The sequence below is a fragment of the Dreissena polymorpha genome, chromosome 2, assembly GCF_020536995.1.
Source record: "Dreissena polymorpha isolate Duluth1 chromosome 2, UMN_Dpol_1.0, whole genome shotgun sequence".
Classification (NCBI taxonomy): domain Eukaryota; kingdom Metazoa; phylum Mollusca; class Bivalvia; order Myida; family Dreissenidae; genus Dreissena; species Dreissena polymorpha.
In genome coordinates this window covers 120,631,514-120,658,473 of record NC_068356.1, presented here as the reverse complement: position 1 = coordinate 120,658,473, position 26,960 = coordinate 120,631,514, and the positions used below count along the sequence as shown (strand labels likewise).

At 36.0% G+C, this 26,960-nt stretch overlaps 1 protein-coding gene across 2 annotated transcripts in view; it reads right to left on the bottom strand.

Moving 5' to 3' along the window:
* Positions 1-27: 27 nt before the first annotated feature.
* LOC127868755 (protein mono-ADP-ribosyltransferase PARP14-like) overlaps positions 28-26,960 on the bottom strand; it is a 100,988-nt gene continuing 74,055 nt past the window's right edge. Inside the window, exons 20-26 of one of the 2 annotated variants that reach the window (XM_052410784.1) lie at positions 26,270-26,497; positions 23,731-23,748; positions 19,971-20,194; positions 11,980-12,394; positions 11,483-11,658; positions 10,704-10,881; positions 28-9,648 (exon numbers count right to left, since the gene is read on the bottom strand). In XM_052410784.1, coding sequence (XP_052266744.1) covers positions 9,365-9,648; positions 10,704-10,881; positions 11,483-11,658; positions 11,980-12,394; positions 19,971-20,194; positions 23,731-23,748; positions 26,270-26,497 — 1,523 coding nt within the window. In that variant the 3' untranslated portion in view covers positions 28-9,364. The remainder of the gene's footprint in view (positions 9,649-10,703; positions 10,882-11,482; positions 11,659-11,979; positions 12,395-19,970; positions 20,195-23,730; positions 23,749-26,269; positions 26,498-26,960) is intronic. The other variant, XM_052410786.1, reaches the window with a different exon arrangement.

The following is a 26,960-nucleotide window of genomic DNA, read 5'->3' as shown; positions in this document are numbered from 1 at the left end:
TAGCTAAAGAGACCAAAATACGCAACAAACATTTAATACATTTATTATGTCATAGCAAAAGATAATAACGTGATCAAAAATAATGGTTTGAGGAAAAGACAATCTCCAAATTAACTGACCTGGGCAGGGCACTGATTATAAGATGACACAATATAACCTGTATCAATATTACCACTTTATCAATTCTTTTGTAAAAAACATTACATTTGAGGGTAAGAAACAATTGCATTGACTAGTGTTACAACTTTCCGTAGATAAATAAAACAATGTTCTAGTTAGACTGCTGCATTTATTACCTTAAATAACATCAAGGTTGAAATTTAGGACATCGAACGAATTCGCGACCATTTGCATATCATTCATTACACTTAGTAGATAAAATTACGTAGGCTGCAAGTAGTAATTGCATACATATCTGTATAAGAAATAAAGTAAAAATGAAATTTATTAACGCATACTTTTTCATTTTGAAAGAATAATTGTGTCATCTTATACAGCTGACCCGTCCACTGATCCCCGTTGGTTGCAAGACGGACGCAGACACGTTCGATATCTAACCTGATTATTCAACTAGCTCATTTAGGACATTTAACAAAATCAATGTTGTTCAATAATTCAATAAACAATTTAAACAAACCTAGCCTGAGAACAACAAAGTAACAACATATATTTGTCCAATCATAAAAAGACATTAAATATTGTTTATTGGTCAATCAACAAAAACGTTTTGATCTGAGACATGGCTTTAGAAATTAGATTCAAACAGATTAGAACTCCAAAAATGTTGTTTATTGGCAAATAAACAATGAGAAATATATAATATAGTTGTCGCATACAGACATTATTTTATTTTATGAGAAACTAGAAAAAGATGGTGAAGATTTCTTAAATGACATCAGTCTTGGAAAGACACTAAATTGTTGATCCATTAACAATAGTTCAATGGCTTTACCATGTTTTGTATGTATACAGAAAGCAGCACTTTAAAATCTATATAAACATCGAGGAATTAATACTTATGCACATATCTGTGCTATAAGATACTACATAAAGTTCAGCTTGATTGCTTTGCAACTATTAATACATATATGCATGTCTATGCTTGGTCAATTTCAGAATACGTATAGTAATCTTAAATCAATATTTGAGAACATCAAACTCATTTTGCTTTGCAAATCAATCAGCCTGTAGGAAAAAACAGCCCACTACTGGAAGATGCAGATTAATTAGGGCAATATGGTGTCAAAGTTAACCAATCACATCCATTACACTTGAAGCGTGAGTTTAATTACTAATTACACAGTCCTGCTTGCCATGATTAAAAACAAACCAGTATATAAAACCAACACTGACATCCTGTAGGTACATGATACACAAATACACAAATGATGAAATCCTGTCGCCAACACCAAGTGAAAAGAAACTATGGAGAATGCACATAAATTCTGAAACACATTCATATAAATATATTAAGACTCTTTTTTTTATTAATGTCCGTCCATGTATTTTTTTATAACTTTTTTATAAATGGTATAATCACACTTTGTATAAATTTAGTGGCCTAGAACAGGAATAACAATCAAATGTTGCAATACAGAACCTGAACTCAAATGGCCTTTTTTTTATAAGCTAACTTTTACTCTAACATGCAGCATGAAAATGGTGAACCTTGGATTAAATACAGAAGAAATGTGAGCCAGACTGGCTTAGTGCATGTGCATTAAGTATGGTCTCAGATTGGCGAGTTCAGTCTGCTACATCAAACACAAGCATCGTGTATCAGTCCCTCTTTCAACCAACGGATTTCCTAACCATCCCTGTATCATTATTCTCTGCCATCTTTAATAGAAAATTCTTGAGGGCAACATCCCCAGAAAATTAATAATACAATCAAGGAAAGCATGCATTTCAATATCATCATAAACATGTTCTAATAGAATACTTTTAATAACACCTTATGAAATATAATATTTTACCTAGAAACAACATTAAACAATATGAACCTGAACAATTACTCATTTAAGCTAAATTAACATGCAGTTCTCTGTAGATTGTCTAATGCTTCTTTTATGTAAGATTGTTAAAGTCATCATTATTGGTCTTCAGTGATTTCATATGGTAAACTTAAAAATCAAGTAAGACATGGTTAAACAAGGGCTGTTTGTAAAACATGCATGCCCCCCTATATGGACTATAAGTTGTAGTAGCAGCAATTGTGTGAATACGTTTTATGTCACTGTGAACGGTGGTGGTGGTGGTGGTGGTGGTGTTGGTGGTGGTGGTAGTAGTAGTAGTAGTAGTAGTAGTAGTAGTAGTAGTAGTAATAGTAGAAGTAGTAGTAGTAGTAGTAGTAGTAGTAGTAGTAGAAGTAGTAGTAGTAGTAGCAGTAGCAGTAGCAGTAGCAGCAGCATTACAAATACCAATACTTAAGAATGATCAAATGGGAAAAGGTAACCTAGCACTGGCAGTGAATATGGGGCTCATTTACAGGTCAGATTTGGAATCTCTGCTGTAAAATGAGATTTTAAATGAATTAAAGGGAGGCAAATGCTGTAATAAAAAGAACATGCATAATCGGTTGTTGTTTCCCTTGTTTGAACCATGCTAAATCCTTTAAATGCCTATTTCCAATAACTGTGACCTTCACCTGTGACCTTTGACCTAGTGACCTCAAAATCAATAGGGGTCATCTGCGAGTCATGATCAATGTACCTATGAAGTTTCATGATCCTAGCCCCATGCGTTCTTGAGTTATCATCCGGAAACCACCTGGTGGACGGACCGACCGACCGACCGAAATGAGCAAAGCAATATACCCCCTCTTCTTCGAAGGGGGGCATAAAAAAGTCTGTCTAAGCACTTCATTACAGTAGTCAAAAACAGTTGAACATAACCGTCAGATCATGTTCACAGTTTACTGGGAAGAACATTATTTCTATTCGGTTGAACATAGTCATTAGACTGTATTCACAGTTTAATGTACATAGCAGTAGTCCTAATCAGTTAAACATAGCCATTAGATCTTGTTCACAGTTTAATATGAAGAACATTATTCATATTCAGTTAAACCTAGTCATAAGATTGCATTCAGTTTAAGGTACATAGCAGTAGTCCTAACAATTAAACATAGCCATTTGACTGTGTTCACAGTTTTATGTACTAAACAGTATTTTTAATCCGTTGAACATAGCAAATAGATTGTGTTCACAGTTTACTGTACCTAACAGTAGTCACAAACATTTGCATATAGCCGTTAGATTATGTTAACAATTAACTCCATGTAGCTTTTAAGTACATGTTGAGACACATTTAAATATAAATTTTGTACAAGTTTTAACAGTTTACATTCTTAACAGTTTACATTCTAAACAAGTGAGAGATACCGTGATAATAACACAAACAAATTGTTGTCAGTTTTCCATTTGAATTGTTTTCATTAACATCTGAAAATTCCAAGTGTTGACTAAACATTTTGCTGTCAATGTTATTTAAGAAACAAGAGTCTTTCACATTTAAATATTTACATGAAAACACTGAAATCAAACATGTAACCAAACAAAAAGGCCAAAAAAAGAATAATACAAAAAATCTTGCTTTGTGTTAAAATGTTTGTAATTAAATACGTACTCAACAGAATTACACACTTCTTCATTTGAAATGAATTGAAAGAAATATCTAGGGTTCATTTAATAACATGTCATACAAAATAATACACAAACAATTACTTAGATGCTTTTTAAAAATGTATTACTTGTATTTCTTGGTGAGGCATACGGAGGTATATGATATAGTACCTTATCAGAAAAAATATTGGGTCTTATTAAGGAAGACCCATAAATACATGTTAGCTTTTGTACTGCTGTAATTAGCAAACATGATGCATATACTTAAAAGGTCTGGTGAGATATAGTGAACAAGACTATTGCCAAGCAATATATGTCCCCTACCGGGTTCACCATTGTCAGATATTCCACCTTTGTCAGATTTTTTATTATATATTTGTTGCCATAGCAACCATAATTTTTGACGTAGGAACAAAATGAAATGACGTGCATAATGTCCATATTGCCATCTATCCATGTTTCAAGTTTCATGAAAAAATATAAAGAACTTTTAAAGTTATCGCATGATCCAGAAAAACACCTTTTCAGCAGTATTTCTAGTCTATTTGTTGCCATAGCAACTAGAATTTTTGACGTAGGAACAAAATGAAATGACGTGCATAATGTGCATATTGCCATCAATCCATGTTTCAAGTTTCATGAAAAAATATGAAGAACTTTTAAAGTTATCGTAGGATCCAGAAACGTGTGACAGACAGACATACATACATACAGACACAGACAGACAGACAGACAGACAGACAGACAGACAGACAGACAGACAGACAGACAGACAGACAGACAGACAGACAGACAGACAGACAGACAGACAGACAGACAGACAGACAGACAGACAGACTCACAGAGCGCAAACCATAAGTCCCCTTTGGTGAAACCGGTAGGGGACAATAAAAGTGTAGTAAATTACTGTATAAGCTGTCTGCAGGGAATTCAAATGAAGAATACTTAAAACTAATATGTTAATGGTTACTTAAATCAAATAAAATATTGCACACAAGAACACATCTATAATTATATTGAAATTCATTCTATGTACCAATACAAAAGCAACTAACGGGTACAGTCTTAACACAGGTGAACAATAAAGAAAATGCACACAATGGTCACCTGGGCCCGTATGCACACAGCTCCTTAGAAACAGCTCTCACCTAATGGACATGGTACTGAATTGAACACTTAACATTGTACTTATTTTATTTTAAATTGCGATCATTCTAAACTTTATTTGTACTTCCTCTGAACATTACACTTTACTTCCTTTAAAACTTAAGATTGTACTTCCTTTAAAACTTAAGATTGTACTTCATTTTTAACTTAAGATTTTACTTGATTTTGAACTTAAGACTGTACTTCATTTTATATTTAAAGTAAACTTCATTTTGAACTTAAATTGTACTTCATTTTGAACTTTAATTGTACTTCATTTTGAAATTAAATTGTACTTCATTATAAACTGAAATCATTCTCCCATCTTAACATTACATCATTCTTCATGTTTAACTTCAGATTGTAATTCAATTTAAACATAACATTGTAATCCATTTTAGACTTAAATTGTACTCCATCAGAATTTAACATTGTTCTTCTATTTAATTGAACACATTGCTTTTTGTTAAACTCAACATTGTACTTAATTTTCACACTGTACTTTACAAAAAAATTAAATGGTGCTTCAACTACCTTTATCTCTGTGATGCACAAACATTCTTTCCTAAGAACTTCGTGAACGGGCCCTTCAGGATCAAACAGGTTTTTAAAGCCAACAAACATGTAACATTACACAGTTACAAAAAGATTCTTTAATTCCAGCTTCTAGTTCTTAATACATTTGTATAAGTTAAAATTAAAACACACATTCTGTCCTATGTTTATAAATGATGTCCAGGTTATTATACAGTTATAACATAGTATGTTCCTTTGAATGTTTTTTAACAGATCTTAATGTGTATTATGCCGTCTGGCAGAAGTATGCCGTCTGGCGGTCAGTTTTTAGCTGGTGCATTCAGGATTCAATGCTTAAATTGAAGAAAAAAGATCAAAACAAAAAATAAAGGTTTTATGAAGCTACCACACTTCTACAAATATCTGCAACTATCTACGAATGAATATACACTTAAGGAACTAAGACAAAGATATTTTTTCACAAATCTTTTACTCACTACTATTACTAGTAGAAATGGTTGTTATACAAGTCTAAACAAATGTCTATTCAACAAAACCAGATAAATTAAAAGAAACATTACTGATGACATGTCATTTTCCGAGACAAATTTACTTCACAGTTCATTAAAATATACTTTTTCTTAAATCTAAATAGACTCCTTTCACCATTTATAGTATGGATTGTACACAGAGGTACACTTTAATCAAGGAAAGAATAACTGCAATCAGTACTTGTTATCTTTGCCGAGTAGATTTTAATTACAGCAATAACTTAAAATATCCTAGCAAAAGGCAGGAAACAGAATATTTTAATTAACATACAATAAATTAACATAAATCCAGGTAGACAAAGATTTTCAATCTATTACCAGTCTAAAAGTTTCAATTGCTTTCGGTGACCAAGAATATATCCCTGTGTACTTTCCGATTCGCCAATGTAGTTTTACACCTGCTTATTAGCAGTATTTGAGATCTTTGCACAAATCAGACAAAAACAATTAACTACTACATAATAATTGTTTGTATACTGATACTTTATGGTATTGTTCTTTCAAATAACTGTTCAAAATCTGATCTGAACAAAGATATCCACCAAATTGCCAGAACATTGGACATAAGGTATAAATTCCCGATGTTTAAACCTTACCACCAATGCTCTGACAACATAAATGTCTTCCAATAAAATTATCAAAAGACAGAGTGATGCATGATACAAAGGGAAAATCCATATACATAATGATATTTTGTACGTATTGTTAAAGCAATATGTTTATCAAGTTCAGACAACTGACACCACAATACATGTACCAATTGAAGACTTCAGATTGAAAATTTCTCTTCTGATTTTCCTGATATTGCAAACAAATATCTCAAAATACAATTCACCCTTTGTACCACACAACACAGAAAGGAAAGCACCTCTTTCCAAATGACTGGAAATACAACTTGCCAATGTCATTGCCAAATGTTACAACCAGTCAGGCAATAACAATAATAGGAGTACATCAAACAAACCCAAACATGGCTACATATGATCTGCACAATGACCAAGCAAGTAACGGATAACATGGGTCTGCTTGTGTACTCTGCAGATTATAACTTCTCATTCCCTAACGAATTGTTCACTTCCACAGTTCAACTTCACAACAGCAGCAGTTATTTAAAACAATGTCAGCAAAATTGCAGCACAGAAGAGCAATTAAAACTTCTGTTTTCTAAATCACCATCATCTCATCAAATGAACAGCACGTTGATGACAACACTTGCTGTTTATACAGCAAAAGATTTCACCTACTTAGATCCCACCTTTATTCCAGTAAGATAATGATTCACAAAAAGTATGTTCGCCACATAAGTACACTGTACACATAAAGTACACTATTTCAAGTTACATTCCATACATAATACAATCTGATTCATGTAAATATACATTAGTTGTGCCTTGGAAAAACTAGACTTGATGCATCAGTGTGAAGTATCGTCCCAAATTAGCAAGTGCAGTTTGCACTAACTAATCAGGGACAATTCTTTGTTTGTGCTTTTATGGAATTTTTGGGAAAAAATGAAGTCTCTCTTGCATGACGGTCCAGTCTAGGCAGAAAGAGTCGTCCCTGGTTAGCCTTTAAAGAAAGCACAAGCTAATCCGAGACAACACATTACACACACACATTAAGCCTGTTTTTTTCAAAGTCTTATATATTTTCATCCCTTTAAGAATTTATTTTTCAGAGACATAATCTAGGTTCTTATGCATAAATATTTTCAAGTTCACTTTCATTGACATTGAAATGTATGACAATAAATGCACCAAATCTCTAGATTATAATCGTGATCCACATATCTTTGTGGCATTAACGACCTATATTCTATGTACAACATTTACAATTATGTGATCCTATTATATACAACCATGTTCAAAAACAGGCAAATATGTACAATCAACAATGTTGTGCAGCAATATTAAACGCAGCAATATTAAACAACATTTTCTGTTTAGATGTAAGGAAATAATTGCTCAATAATTTTTACCTAGAGAATAACTGTCCTGGCACATAATTTGAAAACACAAATGTAAAAATTAACGTTCTCTTAAAACATGTAAAAACTTCTTTTTTTTCAGGTAAATTACGGATCACATAAACAGTGAAGTTAAAAATAAATATTAAGGAACAATAGATGTGTTTGTCAGAAACACAATGCCCCCTACTGCACCACTTTGATTTTTTTTTATCATTGGGCAAGTACAGATAATTATCTCCCTTTGAAGCTTATTACTTCCCTTGGATATGTTTTATTACCTTTGACCTTGAAGAATGACCTTGACCTTTCACCACTCAAAATGTGCAGCTCCATGAGATACGCATGCATGCCAAATATCAAGTTGCTATCTGAAGCGACATAGAAGTTATGAGCATTTTTCAAAACCTAAACGCGAAACCTAAACGCAAAGTGTGACGGAAAGACAGACAGACGGACGGTCCGATCACTATATGCCCATATTTGTGTAGCCATACTAGTTAATAACAGAGCTCATAACCAGACCTACTCATATGGAACGAGACCCATATTTGCATGATGCAGCTCCTTTCATGAATTGATTTATCCTAACTGAAGGAATTACTTAATTCTCTATTCACATTCTAGCATTAACATCAATGGACATTTAAACCTACTTGTGTTAACATTTATTTTATTAAGAACTTTTCTATGAACACAATTTATAGATACACAGAATCCTGTTAACTATTAATACTATTGAATAAAATACACACAAATTAATATATTTACGTGAATGCTAAAGAACCTTATACAATTTAACAGTAAATCAATTTTTATACAATTATGAAAGACTATAACAGTACAATTTGAAGATATGATGCTCAAAAGAAAAATAAATGAACCTGTTTGTAATCACAATTTGAACATGGGTGAGGAATATACAATGAATGACAAATATATAAACACAAGGTTTAATCAGCACATAATATTTCTTTTTCATCATTCAGACTAGAAAATATTTTAAAGGTTTTGCAGTTGCCATGTTATCAAAGTTAAGGAATAAAACAAAACCATTAGTTTATTTTCTGGATTTATTTATCACATTAAAAAAATAGTCATACAAACTATACAATTGATCTCAAGCGACTGGCAAAACTTAAAGGGGTCATCAGAAAAATGTTTACTTCACTGGTAAGGCCTCTAATCATGAAATGCTTATAATTGAAATATATATCCGAGGTGCACCTGTTAGGACCCCAGAAGTGACACTCAAATGAAAAACAATTTCTCAAGTTTCAATTTAGGTTAAAACAATTGTCAGCTTGTGAAAAGGGATGATCCACTATCAGCAGTACAAATTATAAGCCTTATAACTGCAGTACAAAATATCAGACATATAACTGCAGTACAAAATATCAGACATATAACTGCAGTACAAAATATCAGACTTATAACTGCATTATTAAGTTGTTGAGCTCAGGTGAATCCGTGATGAAAGTATGAAAAGATGACAGTAAGAATCTGCTGCTAGGACATTAGATATAAACCAATCATGACCCTCATTCTTTAAGCCTGCAAGCTCACAAGGTATACGTAACCAAGTACTCCGGATACGCCTGGGTGTCACTGAATATCACAAACTCCATCGGCTTTGTCACATCGTCCACAGCACAGTCATACAGCTCCTCTGGTTTGGCAGGGTCCTTGGCGGGCAGGTGGCGCATGTCGCGATTTCCCTTAATGTATTCCCCTGTTAGGGCTTTCACCAGGAACATGTGACGGTGAGAGTTCTGGCCAGCCAGGTAAGCCTGTGCAGAGTAGGAGGCGTCCCCGGCAAAGTAGACACCTTTGCCAAAGTAAGTTCCTGTCAAGAGATCAGAATTTGTAATTCCAAAGAAGCATTGGAGCCTCTCTCTAGGGAACAGGGTTAAATGCATGTTTAAGCCGAAAGTGTTGTCCCTGATTAGCCTGTTCGGACTGCACTGCCTAATCTGAGACGACACTTTACGCACATGCATCTGTTGAGTGTTGTACCAGATTAGCCAAGCTAATAGGGAAAACACTTTCCACCTTTACTTGATCTTTGCTAAGAAGAGACTTTTTTAGACAAAAAAATAGCATAAAAGCTCAAAATATGGTCCTTGATAAGCCTTGCTAATTTGGGACGACACTTAACAAACACGAGGCTCCTTTATATTTCAGGTTACACATAACTTGTGTAAGGCAGTAAATTTTTTATATTAACTTCATTTCATATGCATAGGAATTTTTGTGACAGAATATTATAACTATTTTGCCTGCACAAGCATTTCAAAGAGGATAAATTTGCAAAAGTGTTTAATTTTCTTAGAAAACGTGCACACTTTGAATTGTTAAGACTTTGATTTCATATAATAGAACTTGAACTTTGATTTTCATGGAAAATAGCGTTTATTTTGATTAGCACAAATAACCGATGTTTTGAAAAAATTCAACCCATGCGAAGGAATATCATGTTGTTATAAATCATTTCCACTAAGACATTATTTGTTAGTTTATTAAGTAAACTAAATTAAGAGCAGAGGAAACAAGAGCATCGCATAACGGGTGCCACCCTCGGCTACGAGTGCAGTTTTGAATAAATGAAAGCTTGTCAGATATTTTTTTTGGAGGTCACAGTGACCTTGACCTTTGACCTAGTGACCCCAAAATGGGTGTGACATGTAGAACTCACCAAGGTGCATCTACATATATTAAGTATCAAAGTTGTAGGTGGAAGCACTTAGATTTTACAGCCAATGTTAAGGTTTTAGCTTGACGCGGGCGACAGACGTCAGACGGCGGACGACTCGACAAGCTGGCTATGACAATACCTCAGGTTTTCTCCGAAAACGCCGAGCTAAAAACCACTTTTTTTAAGACATTCCATAAACCTCCTACCATGTTTTCCACAGTAACTGCGGTTGAAGCCATTGCTGACAATACTGGTGATGCTTTCAAGAGCCGTGCCATGCCAGACAGTTCTCTCAAGCTGATTGCCTGATTTCTTTTTAGATTCCATCTGCTTCTTCTTTGCCATGTACTGCTGGTATAGTGTTTTGTTCTGTATGCGCTCAATCTGTAAACAACAGTAACATTGACTACAGTATGAACCAAACACATAGGAATCGAATACATAACACATAAGAATGGACTAGATACATAAGCACATCATTATAAAAGGTCATACAATAGGTGAAAATTAGCATATAAATTGTTATGCACTGATTGTTAATGAGTTCTTTGAAAAAAAGCTAAATCTTTTCAATTGTTGGTTCATTATATACTAAATGGATATTGGAATCATTCAAAACAGTGTTTGTGTGAGTGTCCATAATATATTTTCAGTTAGATATGTACAGCTGACACTGCTATTTCACCTACTATTGATTCAAGTTTTGATTTATCAAACTCAGATTTTGTAACCTTTATTTTCTCCCAATTTATCCATCATTTATTTGATTGCCTATTTCAAATTAAATCTTATTTGTGAATTCTGGTCGGACATTTAGTTTTTGTACCCAGTTATCAGTATTTATTTCCAAGTTGCACTTAAATGTATATACAAAAACTATGGTGTGACCTGTCTACACACGTATGATAATCCTTATTACTCTGTGAGAATATACTGCAATCTCAAAGTCATGTTTTTTCCTCATGACGACTGAAACTATTCCTACCTTGACAACTTGAAGGTTTTGTGCGCGGTACTTGTGTGAATATGGTCCTTTAGACACCTGTGTCACAAACTCTTTCTCAATGTCTGAGAACTCTTTATTTCTCTGCAGGCACACATTCTTGACATTTTCACTTGTCGCCATGGTTTCCCAGTTGTTAGGCAAAGGCACTTGACCAACTGTAATCCAATCATCGGAAATTTGCTTAAACAAGATGATTTATTTTATTTCTCATTAGTTTATGCTGCTTGTAAGTTGTTGAAATCATTAGGTGAAGCTTAAAGACTTTAATCTGAACCATTATCCGAACAAAAAACCCTACCCAGCTTTTTAACAATTGATTTTCTAGTCAAATTTTCCTCAAAAACACGTATAAAGCACACAGAGCATTCTACAAAGCCTATTACATGATCGATATACTAGCTAAGTGTGAAGTCAAGTACATTTCCTAATGAAAAGCATAATATACACATGAACACTACGCCATACATTCAACTCACCTTTCAATATATCCTTCCTGACAACTGCCACGCTGTCAGCTTTGTTTGTTTTCTTATACTCGTGCAGTCTCTCAAAGTCAATCACGTACACCTGATCATGCTCAGCCCTGAGCTCCACCTCATCCCTCCCCTCCTTGTACGCCGTTTCTATCACATAGTTCTCCGGTTCTGAGTATGGTTTTTCTGCCACACCTCCACTGACCTTGTCTTCACTCAGCCAACACCAGCGTATACGCGTGTACAGCAGACTAGCGAGCTCCTTAGTGCTGACCTGATGCTGAAACTTGCGCATCTTGTTGTGGATGCAGTCACTAGCAATACTCACTTGATTCGACGGGCCATTCAATGTCACAATACCTGCTTTCTTGTCAAATTTGGCATCCACTAATATACTCGGGTCAATTATTTCCTCCATCTGTAAAGAGAAATTGGTGAAACAAGTCAAGATTACGTATGGAAAACTTTGTTATTTCTATTCTGTTTGTTTAGTTATATTTTTGCCATTTTTATCAATATTTCAGTCATGTTAAGGCTGTCAGTTTACCAACTCACACTTTTTCTTGGTTAGCTGGGTAACAATTATTAAGTGAAAATGCTTGTGCAAGTAGCTAAAAACTGCGCTACTTAAATCAGAGGTTGGGAAAGAATAACCGTAGCAAAGATATCATGACCGATCTTCGCACAAGTTAAGTAACTGGGGAAGGGATCAAACCAGTGATCATTGGATTTGTACTTTAGCACTTTACTAACTGAGCTTGGCGGCCAGGTCATATCTAGATCTTTGAAACAAGCATGACTTAAATATCGCAATTTTTCGTCAGCAATGATCATGGCAAAATAAACATGAGTGTGTGAATCACTGGGGACGACACGCTAACGAGCACGTTCAGGTGATAAAATATTATAAGCTTCATAATTGTTTCTTGAGAAATGTTGCATTGGTTCACTCAACAAACTTCCAACATTTTATTGTGACAAACCAAACAAACTACCCAGAAGAGGGATTAGCTCCAAAATAACCCTTCCTGTGGGTGTATAATGTAATTTTTCATTCACATATGTTTAACACCAAAAAGACTACATTTAAGCAACCTCTTTGAACTCAAATAAAAACATTGTGTCAAGAACAAATTCTTTTAAAAATTAACGTTTAAAATGTATGGTTTATAATACTTAAATGGTGCTAATAAAACAAACAAAATTAATATCATATCAACCGTTTGCATAAAACCACTAAACATCTATGATCAGACATATACATAGACATGTTGTATAGCACTTCGTACAATTGACTTCATAGTGATTTTCATCTTTATACAATAATGGTGTAATCTCAAAGACGTCATAAATGTATACACAGCATTGTACAATCCTTATTTTTGAAGTTTTTGAAGAAGATGTACTCATGGCATAATTATAACTATTGTTACGGAACATTCAACAAGTTCTTGGAAGCAGTCAGCAGAATTTTGTCAGAGAAGTAAAAACAAATTTTTTAAATAAAATTCATTTTAATTATTAAATACTTACCTGTTATCGTATGCTTATACTTTCCAAGGGGAAATAACTCATCCGGAATTTTAACTGGGAATCCGCCACCTCAATACCGTAATACAGGCCAGGTTAAACATAGTGCAATGCAACCTAGCCAAAAATCGGTAACCAACCCTCAATATTCTTTTAATATATTTACAAAAATATTAATCGAATAGCGGGGTGGGAGGTGGGACTTACCGATAACAGGTAAGTATTTAATAATTAAAATGAATTTTATTTAAAAAAATTGTTTTAATGTCATAAATACTGACCTGTTATCGTATGCTGATTTTGCAGCTGCGGTGGGAAGGTTCGTATATATTTTCCCAACACAGTAGAACCCATAAACAGGGTTATCAGCTAATGATATCAAGTAATCTTCGTTAAAACGGTATTAATTATGACTCCCGGACAGAGTAATATGTCTATGTCGTAAAGAAGACACTACCGTTAGTGAAACCACAACAAGCCCAAACGTATACAAATTGTATTGTTGGCACTTCAGAAAAAGATAAAAAGATGACAAGGTGGTCGGATTCCTCCAGTAAACAGCTTAGAGCACGTCAAAAAGTGGGGTGTGATTAATATATGCCCACAAAACAGACAGAGCTCTTAATTCATGCGGTCAGATCCTAAAAAGGAATGAATCCTTAGATAGGATAAGATTAACTTTCCTTAGTCGAGGTCAAACCCCGAGAAATAGAAGCCGCAGACACATCTCCCCCCCTTTTTTGGGGGAAATGAAGAGTGTCTTTGAGAACCTCGAATGGACTTCTGACTAACACTGCTGAGATAGAACTTCAAAGCCCTGATTGCCCAAAGAAGTTTATCCTCATCTTCATGACTACCAGTTTAAGAAAACTTGGAAACTTGAAGGTAGAAGCCATATAGAGGACTTGATATTAAGCAAGGAATCCTGGCTGACACAACAAAGTGAAAACGACAATAGATCCAACTGGAATTGGTCGTATTCAACAGAAAAAGCATGAATTTCACTTCTCCGTATGGTAAAAGCCATAATAAGAAGGAAAACCGTCTCAAAATTATATTGGAACTGTTAATAAGCATGATGAAAAAGGTTCATAGGGAGCTCATTAAGCATCCCAACATGTTACACAAGTCAAAACCGCTTAAGAAGGTAAAGGAACGAAAAACATAGTGTTGACGTTCCATAGTTTGGATCAGTTCCAAAATAGGTAAGACAGCACAGAGTTGCGATGACTTACACAAAACAAGGTATACGAAAGCATAATCTCTATCCTTTGATGAAGAAAAGAACAAATTTCTTATCATCAAGAAAAAGATGAGAAAAACCTCTATGTATCTAGCAGAGTGATTAAGGTAATAACTATGCTCTCAATTACCCAGTAAAAAATGAATTTCCATAGAACCTTTATACAGTTCTGATGGAATTATCCTTGCACAAGTAACAAGGATTGAAACTCTAACAGAAAAAAGTTCTTCTGTAGAGATAACTAAAAGTTATTAATGGCCAGACATGAAGTGGCACATGTTTGGATCAGTAAAAATATGTCTCAGTGAGATATGATATTTGACCTGTGAAGAAGTTTCCTGAAAATAATTGTACAGGAGACTTAAAAGGTCGTAGAACCATAATCCCATGGTTCATTAAGTATATTTCATGAATTTATGGCAAAAACTCAGTTATTGCAAAAACTCACCAAGAAGGCAAGATATTCCAGTTTATGTCAATGGACGAATGTATAACAATCGCACACCCTGCTGGATCGATGTCTGTGAACTGCATTGTTGACGTTGTTCAGCATACCGGTATACACTGCGATATACAATCGCATAACGCTTATAACTAGCGTTTGATGATAAACAACATTCTTTGATATACTATGTACACCATGCAACTCGTCTGCAACTTCACTGCCGCGCATGCGCAATTACATTATTGAACCCAACGGAAAAATAATTCGAAAGAAAGAACTGCAGGACAAAACGTCCAACAGGGCGTTGAGACGAACTGGTATGAGAAAGACGATAGAGAAAATTTGTTGTTCTTGCAAAGAACGAATAAGTTCCTGATTTCCAGTTACAAGGAGTGATAATATGATCACCTCCGTGTCTGTAAGTAAACCACGACCGATGTGTGATAGTTGAAACCATCACAAAGGAATCGTGAAAATGTGTTGTAAATGAAAAACAGCTAAAAAGAATTTTCGCTTTTCAAGATGTAGATGTGCAGGTGATATTCGTTAGGATACCACATAATTGAGAAAATCAAGATACGTTGTTCTATGTGATCGTCCATAACCTTATCTGCTCACATCTGTATAAGATGTAAGGAAGGTTGTGGTAGAATAAACTATATTCTTGCCAAGATAATCTTCTAGTCTAGACACCACTGAATAGTGGTAAATAATGACAAAAAGATGGAAATCTGTGTCATTAAATAATCCCGAGATTAAGACAATTATCTTAAAAATAAAGCTGAAACGGACGTAAGAAAAGACGTCTCAGCAGAAGGACCGGTGACCGGACCGGTAAATACCGACCGGTGACCGGAACCATTTGTCAAGGATGGGTGGGCAAAGAAACCACGGCAAGCCGAACTTTCCCACTCCAAACACACTTCAAAATTGGTAGAATAGGACAGTGTTTAACACTTATAAGTTTATGACCTATCTACAGAATATAGCCTCTTCTTGAACCAATAACAGGCGCCTTTAAAATCCTGGATAATACAGGTCACGAAGTCATCGATTTGCGAAGTACGGAAATATGATTGATAGTGGTACCTCCGGAATCGGAGGTGTGATGGCAGAAAAAGGTGAAAACCCTAGGGGTAACCTTAAGCGGGTCCACGCTTGCCGGTAGAATGCATGGAAGTCTTAAATTCTGACTTGATTAATCCATTTACTTCAAGACTTCTAACCGGGACGAATTCCAAAAGGAATACGACCAGTTATAGGAAGACGGCCTGTTATGGCCAGAAGTGTAATAGAAGAATAACTTTAAGATGAGGTCCCTCCAGATCCTAGGATCTAAGATCTGAGTTCAATAGGTACTAAGCCATCTACAAGACTGTAGCCGCTATGCGATCAATCTGATAGGCAATCCTATGTATAAGAACTCTTGTTGATTCCAGTAGCTTGAAAATATGCACTGCCGTAGGAGCAATAGAAAAGCAGAAGTCGATACAAATGTCGTCTTGCTAATCCTGCTAGCGTCATTAATGTGTCCCAACTGTTCCGTGACACTGACTGCAAAGTCTGTAGCCGACAGGTAAAGGCGGTTAAAACAATTCATCCTTCGGGTATCGAACATAAAATTAATAGAGGTCAAATAGTAATGTTCGACCTCAATGCTAGTCTCCGAGCCCACTTCAGCCGATCTATCTGCAAGACCAGTAGTCTGCATGTAGCCGGTTGAGATAGAAGTACAAATAACAGATATAGCATGATTTGGTAACCGTCGCCAGTAGAACATCAGTATTGAAAAACACAAAAAGTCATGTAAATTGTTGAATCCATAAAATATAGTATTCAATACAATCATAGCCAGGGGTATACAACTATGTAATGTAGACGATACCCGTGATACTAAAAATTGACCGATGAAAACACAGTGGAATACCGGTAATTGGTAAGTGGTGACCGAACCGGACGGGTCAATGACCGGTAACTGTAGCCCGGTGAACGGACCAGTCATAATATGACCGGTGACGTTACCAGTTAAAGACCGAAAAATGGTGGAATCCATATGGTCTGTTATCAATGTCAAGCACTGCTCGGAAAAGAAGATCATGCCAAAAAAATCCAATCCGATGGCGATGAGACATCACTTATTCTGACCGGTGATCAGTGATCGGTGATATGACCGATGAATGGTGACCGATGTCCGGTGATCGGGACCGGTATAATATAACTGCGTCAGAATGGAAATATCTGGTGCAGAAGAATGACCATCTACGAAGTCATCTGATAATGTTAACCGGAAAACAACGGTAGATTATCAGTATTAATTGGCATAAGTGTCCTTGTAGTCGTAGTGGAGAAAAGAACAGCTTATCCCGAAGCCTGAATGTTAAACGAACTAGTGTTCGTATACAACTACGGCTCGGTGACTGCAACATGTGTAGATGCCATAAGAAGAACCATCACACGTGGAATGGAGACATGATATTCCTAAAGGAATAAAATGGAGAACGCAGATATGACCAGTAGGTTCATTTACGCCTACGTGAGAAGTGGTGACATCCATATAACTTCGATGCCGAAATATTGTTCGGCTACGCTGGAAATATTGTCTTCTACAATATTGTCTCCGTGAGCATTGACATGATCGCTTACGAGCGTATCAACGCCGAGAACTGCTCAATGAAGGAGAGGTATGTTCGATAACTATCCAGTGGTGCTCAATGCAGTCCGCTGATGTCTACGTGAAGGTTGACGACGTCCTCGTTTCATGCGATGTCGAGATCTGGATCGGCCGAGATGTGGATCGGCTGCGATAAGACCGAGATCTTCTAGAATAACGTCTCCGTGAGTGACGACGTGATCGCTTACGAGAGCCGCGACGATGAGAACTGCTCGACGAAGAAGAGCGTGTCCGATGTCTAATCCTTGATGAAGACTATGTATTCAACGAAGAATAGGAGAATAATTCAATGAAGAAGACCGAGTTCTTCTTCTTGACCGGTGACTGGTGTTATCGGTGGCAGGCCTAACTGATGACTGTTGACCGGTGACCGGAGGGGTGATCAATGACCGGACCGTTGACATGACCGGACCGGTGACATGACCGGTGACCGGACCGGTGACATGACCGGTGACCGGACCGGTGACATGACCGGTGACATGACCGGTGACCGGACCGGTGATCAATGACTGGACCGGTGACCGGACCGGTGACATGACCGGTGACATGACCGGAGATCAATGACCGGACCGGTGACATGACCGGACCGGTGATCAATGACCGGACCGGACCGGTGACATGACCGGTGACCGGACGGTCAGACGTCGATCAATGGTCCGTGATCAACGTCCCCGGTGACGTACCGGTCATATCATGACCAGTGTTGTCACCGGATAATGACCGTATGGCGGATGCCAAATGGTCCGGCATTGGTTGATGTCCTTGACCAATGCCATCGGGCAAAGACCGGCTGACGGGTGTCGCAATATGGTCTGATGTTGACCGACTGTCTAAGAGACTTAGCATAGTACGGTCGCGATCGTGCCCGATACCCGGTGACTGATACTGCAACTATCATCCATGATCTGCGAAGTCACCGGGTATTTATCCACTCTTGTTTCTGCGACCATCATGTAGTCGAATATATATAAAAACAAGAGCAAAGCATATTCAACCATAAACTGGTCACAGACCAGATTATCATACGGCACATAAAATCATTATTTGACCATAATGAAAATTATAATAATACTGCCGTAGATCATAAATTAAACAAAAGTTTAATTCAAAACAGATGAAAAATAAAATGACGATCAATTAGATTGTCATACGAAACGTTAAAATCATTATTGCACACAATGGCAAATGATAAACAATCTGTCAATAGAAGAACACGCTTTGCACGATCTCGTAACACATTAGAAGAACATGCTTTGCACGTTCTAGCAATGTATTATAAGAGCACGTTTTGCACGTGGTCGTTCGCGCCTGAAAACACCCAGCATGGTAGAAATAAACCATTGTTCGATAAAAACAAGCATGGCTTACCTTTTACAAATGAAACAAAATCCATTAAATCCACACAAATTAATCCGAATGAGAAATAAAAAGATAAATAACACAATTTATCTATTCAAAACCCCAATCAACCAAGTGAAAAACAATATTTTAATTCAGAGCTGTAAAAGACACGTATACACCTGGTTGATCCGGAAAGAATATTGAGGGTTGGTTACCGATTTTTGGCTAGGTTGCATTGCACTATGTTTAACCTGGCCTGTATTACGGTATTGAGGTGGCGGATTCCCAGTTAAAATTCCGGATGAGTTATTTCCCCTTGGAAAGTATAAGCATACGATAACAGGTCAGTATTTATGACATTAAAATAAGGGTTAAATCTTTTCATAAATCCACTGTAGGTTGAAAAGAATTGTGCTAAATGGCCTGTTTAGACTGGGACAACGCTTTAAACATATGTAATGATTCAAGTTTCAAGTTTTTCTATTACATGTCTCATACTTTTGTTTTGTTAGACCTCTGCAGTGTACGCTGTAATTGAACTAAGAGTAAAGCTATGGACAGCTGTGTTTAAGGAATGAGCAGTTGACCGGGGATGAAAAGTGTCTTGCACATCTTAATGGTGATAATATATATATATGAAGTTTTAATGTAATCCCTTCATCGAAAAATGTCAAAGAAGTTTTTTTGACATACATTTTATGCATAAACACTTACTGAGTGATGACAATATGAGGGAATGTTTTAAGACAAAGGACTCACTATACCTCACTATCAGACATTTCGCTGAAGACATCCTTGTCCAGCTCAATGACCTTCTTCGTGTAGCCGAGACCTATAGTATCTTCAAGAGCCTGTATGCACTGGTCAATGTTGGAGGCAGCATCCGAGTGTACAGATACCTGCACTGTCTCTGGGACTCTCTGGGCCTGGCTTTTAATGTCTTTTGTGTTAACCTTTGGCTTGCTGCCTACTCCTTTAAGCTTCTCCACTGCAATTTTGAACATATTACAAACAATGCAATTTTAAATGGGATAAACAGACCATTTCAAAAGGCACCTTTTAGCTACCTATAATTAAAACCAGTTGAGATTTTTACAATTTAATAATTCATGTTTCAAACAAGAGACAAAATTGTCACAAAACCAGGTTTTCATTGTGAAAAAAAATCTGATAAAGGGAGAAAACTCAAACTGAACTTTTGAAATGAACAAACAAAATTAACCCCCTTTGTAAGTTTGTTTTTAAAAAAAATCTATTTTTAGTCGTGGCTACCTTGACATTGGAGATATTGACGTGATTCTTTCGTGCGACACACCGTCCCATGATGGTGAACAAATGTGCCAAATGATTTCAAAATCTCACAATGAATGACATAGTTATGGCCAGGACAAGCTCATTTATGGCCATTTTTGACCTTTGAACTCAAAGTGTGACCTTGACCTTGGAGATATCGACGTAATTATTTCGCGCGACACACTGTCCAATGATGGTGAACAAATGTGCCAAATGATTTTAAAATCTGACAATGAACGACATAGTTATGGCCCGGACAAGCTTGTTCCGCCCGCCCGCCAGCCAGCCCGCCCGCATTCGCCAATCTTATAACCAGTTTTTTCCTTCGGAAAACCTGGTTAAAAACCTGGTTAAATATCATTGAGATTAGTTTACGAGTCATTACTTACTAACAAATGTTTACATAAATGGCCACCAAGCAGGGACCATGCATTCTGCTTTGTTGTTTGAGTCTTAAGGCTCTTAGCCAATTTGTTACAATTTAAATTTACTGTACAGTGGAATCACAGATATACTAAATGGCTGTATTTTACAAAGAACTGTAACAGTCTTATAATTTTGCCATCCTAATTTAATGCTAAAATAATGCCATGCAACTTTGACAGCAAGAGGGCCAAACGACCTACTAATTTCACCTGGGACACTAAAGAACTAAACTGTACTTAGCAGGAAGTAATAACAAGGTTTGAAAATAGACTTTTGAGAAAATGGTCGAAACACATGGCAGTTATTTAATAAACCATTATTGTCTATCTTGGCCCAAATATCATAACCATGCAATTCTTGAATATTTTTAGTAAGTACTACGATAAGTGTGTCAAATATGTGGCTTCCAGAGATTTAAATTTAGCCATTAAAGGTTAAATTTGACCTAGTGAACTAGTTTTTTGACCCCAAAAGATTCAGTTTAAAATTCATCCAAGGTATAATTGGGATGAATGTTCTGACAAAGTTTCATGTAGACAAAGCAATTAATGTGTCCCGAGTTCTCTCAAGCGTTTCCTTTAATCTTACCTAGCCTAACAGAGTTTGTTTTTTTTACCTCTTGTGACATAGTTTCAAACTCATGAGATACCAATGAAGCAACTGACCAAGTTTCATGGAGATTGGGAAATACATTTTACATCTTTAATTTAACAAAATGACCTAGAATTTGTACCCACATGATACAAGATATCTTAAAGATATCATTAACACAAATGTTATGACCAAGTTTTATGAAGATTGGGCAATAAAAAAAGTTTGTAGTATGTTGACAAACTTCTTCCTTGATTTGACTTACATTCCTAGTTTTCGAACATGCAAACAAGTTATAAGGAAAATGCAAATAGATACTATTATCCTATTACATTTAAATGTGTGAGGAAATCATCTAAGCAACTCCTTAACCTCTTAGGGTGACAGCAGCTATTAAGTAGTGACACACAAGGTATCTATATTTTTGGAAGATTGCATAATGAAGGCAGTCTAATTTGACACAATTTTTAACAGTATACTACAATCAAAGTTCATCTCTAAATTACAAAGAAAAGCTGTGTATTCTAATACATACATGCCATAATTTTTCAGACCAATTCCGGGACATTGAGTTAAATTGTCCGGGACTTTTGCCGATTTTCCGGGACATGTATAAAATGTAGGGATATTTATAGACATATGCATTTTTGGTACGTTTTTTTGTTTCGCATCGTAAATTGCAAAAGTTCGAAAGCTTATCCGAAATACACTTGATCTATTAACATCAAATTAAACATTACTACTTCCGTTACAAGATACAAGCCACGTGTTTTCAGTGTAAGCGTTCTAAACATAGATGGTGACGTCACTGCGTTATTGTTATTAAGACCGGTGTGTAACGCGTTGTTGTTGATACGCCTTTATTCATTTATAACATTTATATAATAAAAAATACAACAATACAGTACCGTTAGATCGTCAACTCAAATCGATTCACAATACATACAACCAATCACAATAAAACAAATACAACAAAACAGTACCGGTAGATCGTCAACTTAAAATCCGGACAGTCACATTAGTGGTTAAACGTGCGAACATAAACTGCTTTTAATTTTTTACTCAGCGTTGTTGGACTTCAGATGTGTGAACAACTATCCTTTGCCCTTACGCAGCGGGAAATAATGACGTAGTAGATTAAAGTCAATTAACATCCACATTAAACAATGCCGCCTTTTCGGTTTGACCGCTAACGTGAGACAATCGATATGATAACAAGACCCCTGTTAATTGATCGATTTTTACACGTAGCGTAGTCTGCCTATTCGGGTAGGCATTGTCATGGAGACGCTGCAGATATACACGGATTCGAGGTGCAGTTAAGCCTAAGATAAGGTACATGTATATATGGATTTTGTAAATTCCGGGACATTTGACAGATTTCCGGGACAGCGGGACAAGTTCTTCATTTCAGGGACTGTCCCGGACAATCCGGGACGTATGGCATGTATGTCTAATATATAAAATTATGCAGTTAATATTTATATTTGTGATGTTACATGTTTAACAAGAGACTGCCAAGCAATATGGTCCCCTACCGGTGAAACTCCACCATTGTCAGTATTTAAAAAATGTATATTTGTTGCCATAGCAACCAGAATTCTTGACGTAGGAACAAAATGAAATGACATCCATAATCTCCATATTGCCATCTATGCATGTTTCAAGTTTCATGAAAAGATATGAAGAACTTGTAAAGTTATTGCAGGATCCAGAAAAGTGTGACGGACTGACAGTCAGACAGACAGAGCGCAAACCATAAGTCCCCTCGGGTTTCAACAGTAGGGGACAATAATGATTTATTTTTAAATACACTGTTACCAATTTACTATGATTATGAGTCAAGTTATACAGCGAGACTGAACTTTAATAGCAGTTATTTTCCTTTTTTAAGAAAAGTGCAATCATACAAGGAGAGGGATTATACATCAAGCTTGATCATGATTATAATGATAACTGCAGTGGAAAAGCAAATATTTGTATAATTGCAAGACTATTTCATTTTAGTTCAGTTTATATTAAACATTAAAACCATGTCTATACAAGTAGTTTAATTTTACGTCAGCAATAAATAAAATTTTAACTTTATTCCATGCAATACAAGTTAAATTTTAATTTAGCAAATAAAAATGCCTTTTTTAATTGCAAAACTATGGAAGATTGCAAATCTAGATAATTCCAGAGAATAGTATGGTGCAAGGAATTTTATATTACCAAAATCAATGACTCCAGCTAAATAACAAATAGACAATATAATTATTTAGGCAAAATAACACTTAACAAGGACATCTAACAACCTATCCTATTTCTTGTGACCTTGAATGGTCAAAAGAACCTTAACATGGAAAAAACACTAACCTGTTATTGACCCACTGACAGACAGTTGACCAGCCAAAGCCTATTCCAATAACCCCCACTAACATTTGGAAAAGCAAAAATAAATCCCGCAAGACTCTAGTGAAATAGTACTAACAGTCAGGTAATGTACAACATTAACTAACAGAATAACATGCATAATAAAGAGAACAAGAGATGTGTTCGTCAGAAACACAATGCCCCCTATTGTGCAGCTTTGATTTTTTTTTTACCTTTAACCTTGAAGGATGACCTTGACCTTCCACCACTCAAAATATGCAGCTTCATGAGAACGCTGCTTTCAATTTTTTTTTTTTGGGACCTTTGACCTTGAAGGATGACGTTGACCTTCCACCACTCAAAATGTGCATGCATGCCAAATATCAAGTTGCTATCTTCAATATTGAAAAAGTTATGGTCAATGTGAAAGTTTTCGGACGGACAGACGCCATATATTTGACATTTGACCTTGAAGGATGACCTTCACTTTCACCTTTCACCACTCAAAATGTTCATCTCCATGAGATAAACATGCATTCCAAATATCAAGTTGCTATCTTCAATAGTGAACAAGAGATATGTTTGTCAGAAACACAATACCCTATTGCGCCGCTTTGATTTTTATTTATTTTTTTACCTTTGACCTTGAAGGATGACCTTGACCTTCCACCACTCAAAATGTGCAGCTTCATGAGAACGCCACTTTGATTTTTTTTTACTTTTCTCCTTGAAGGATGACCTTGACCTTGAAGGATGACCTTGACCTTCCACCACTCAAAATGTGCAGCTTCATGATAACGCCACTTTGATTTTTTTTTTGACCTTTGACCTTGAAGGATGACCTTGCCTTGAAGGATGACCTTGACCTTTCACCACTCAAAATGTGCAGCTTCATGAGAACACCGCTTTGAATTTTTTTTTTGACCTTTGACCTTGAAGGATGACCTTGACCTTTAACTTTCACCACTCAAAATGTGCAGCTTCATGAGATACACATGCATGCCAAATATCAAGTTGCTTTCTTCAATATTGAAAAAGTTCTGGCCAATGTTTAAGTTTTCGGACGGACTGACGCCATATATTTTACATTTGACCTTAAAGGATGACCTTGACCTTTACCTTTCACCACTTAAAATGTTCAGCTCCATGAGATACACATGCATGCCAAATATCAAGTTGCTATCTTCAATAGTGAAAAAGTTATGGCCAATGTTAAAGTTTTTTTTCGGACGGACGGACAGACTGACATACACACATACTGACATACTGACTGATGGACAATTCAACTGCTATATGCCACCCTACCAAGGGCATAAAAAGTTATGGCCAATTTTAAGGTTTTGGGACGGACCGACAGACGCCATATATTAGACATTTGACCTTGAAGGATGACCTTGACCTTCACCTTTCACCACTCAAAATGTGCAGCTCCATGCACATGCATGCCAAATATCAAGTTGCTATCTTCAATATTGAACAAGTTATGGCCAATGTTAAAGTTTTCGGACAGACAGACGCCATATATTTGACATTTGACCTTGAAGGATGACCTTGACCTTTCACCACTCAAAATGTTCAGCTCCATGAGATACACATGCATGCCAATTATCAAGATGCTATCTTCAATAGTGAAAAAGTTATGGCTAATGTTAAAGTTTTTTCGGACGGACGGACAGACTAACTGACATACTGACTGACAGACAGTTCAACTGGTTTATGCCACACTACCGGGGGCATTAAAATACTCTTCTTATATTACTGGGTTCACCAGAAGTCCTCATTAAAAGTATTAGAGTTCCCAATAAAAGTATGTTTTTATACATAACAATGTATCACTAGCATAAGTATATACACATTATTTAAACTTTTACCATGTACTTTAAGAGAAAATATATTTTAAGTATGGTTTTCCTCTAATTTGAAAAAGTTTTTTCCATAATAGCACCAGAATCTTTTTAACATCTGTTATTGCTTGTACAATAGATATATTGTGTATAAACTTAATTGGTTTCTTTGGGTTCCAAATTTAATATTTTCCCTTGCCTATTGCTTTATGTTCTCAATTTGTTATTATTAACGCAAAACAAGAAATGATATCTAAACAAAATATACAGATTTGAGAAATCTAAGATTTTCGATTTTACATCTTTTCTTTACGAATATAAATCAGTAGCAGAATTTTGCATCATATTCATATGTCAGCACATTTTTACACATATAATTTTTTCTTTATTAATCATACATTTTTTGTATTGTTTGGTACTGCCTTTTTGTGTCAATATTAGAAACATCTATCTTATAATAGTTGGTTATCTTAAGAACTATAAGCACAACAATCCAGGCATTCATAAGGAGGAAAACAGCCAAAAGGCGGAGTAATCACACCCCTGATACTTACACAGACCGGCCAGCAACTTTCTCCCAGTAGAGGACATGTTTGTTATGGCTGCGGAGGTTTTGGCCTGCAGAGCAGAGAGGATGTCAGGTTGACTGGAGATCTTGGATGAGTGGACGAGCAGACGTACTTCCTTGACACTGGGGCTGTTATGGTGGCCAATAAAGTCATCTATAGCAGTAAATAGGCACTCAGCCACTGTATCAGCTGCCAGGGATTTGCGTCCTCCTCCTGTATGATAAAAGTGGCATACTATTGATTGTCAATTTTTTTAATAAAAAAACTGAATCAATACATGTAGCACTGGAAAATCCATAAGAATACAAACAAGAGGGCCATGATGGCCCTGAATCGCTCACCTGACTAACCTTGCTTCATGAACTTAAATTTTATTAGACACATATACAATCCCAAGCCAAATTTCATTAATTAATACATTCTGACAAAATTTCATTAAGACGTGATGAAAACTGTTACCTCTTTCATCTACACAAGGTTTTACTAGAATTGGCCCGGTGACCTAATTTTTGACCCCAGATGACCCATATACCATCCAAAATCAGATATTATCAAGAGAAACATTCTGACCATATTTCATTAAGATCATATGAAAACTATGACCTCTATTGTCTTCACAAAGTTTTTGATTTGACCTAGTGACCTTGTTTTTGACCCCAGATGACCCTAATACAAT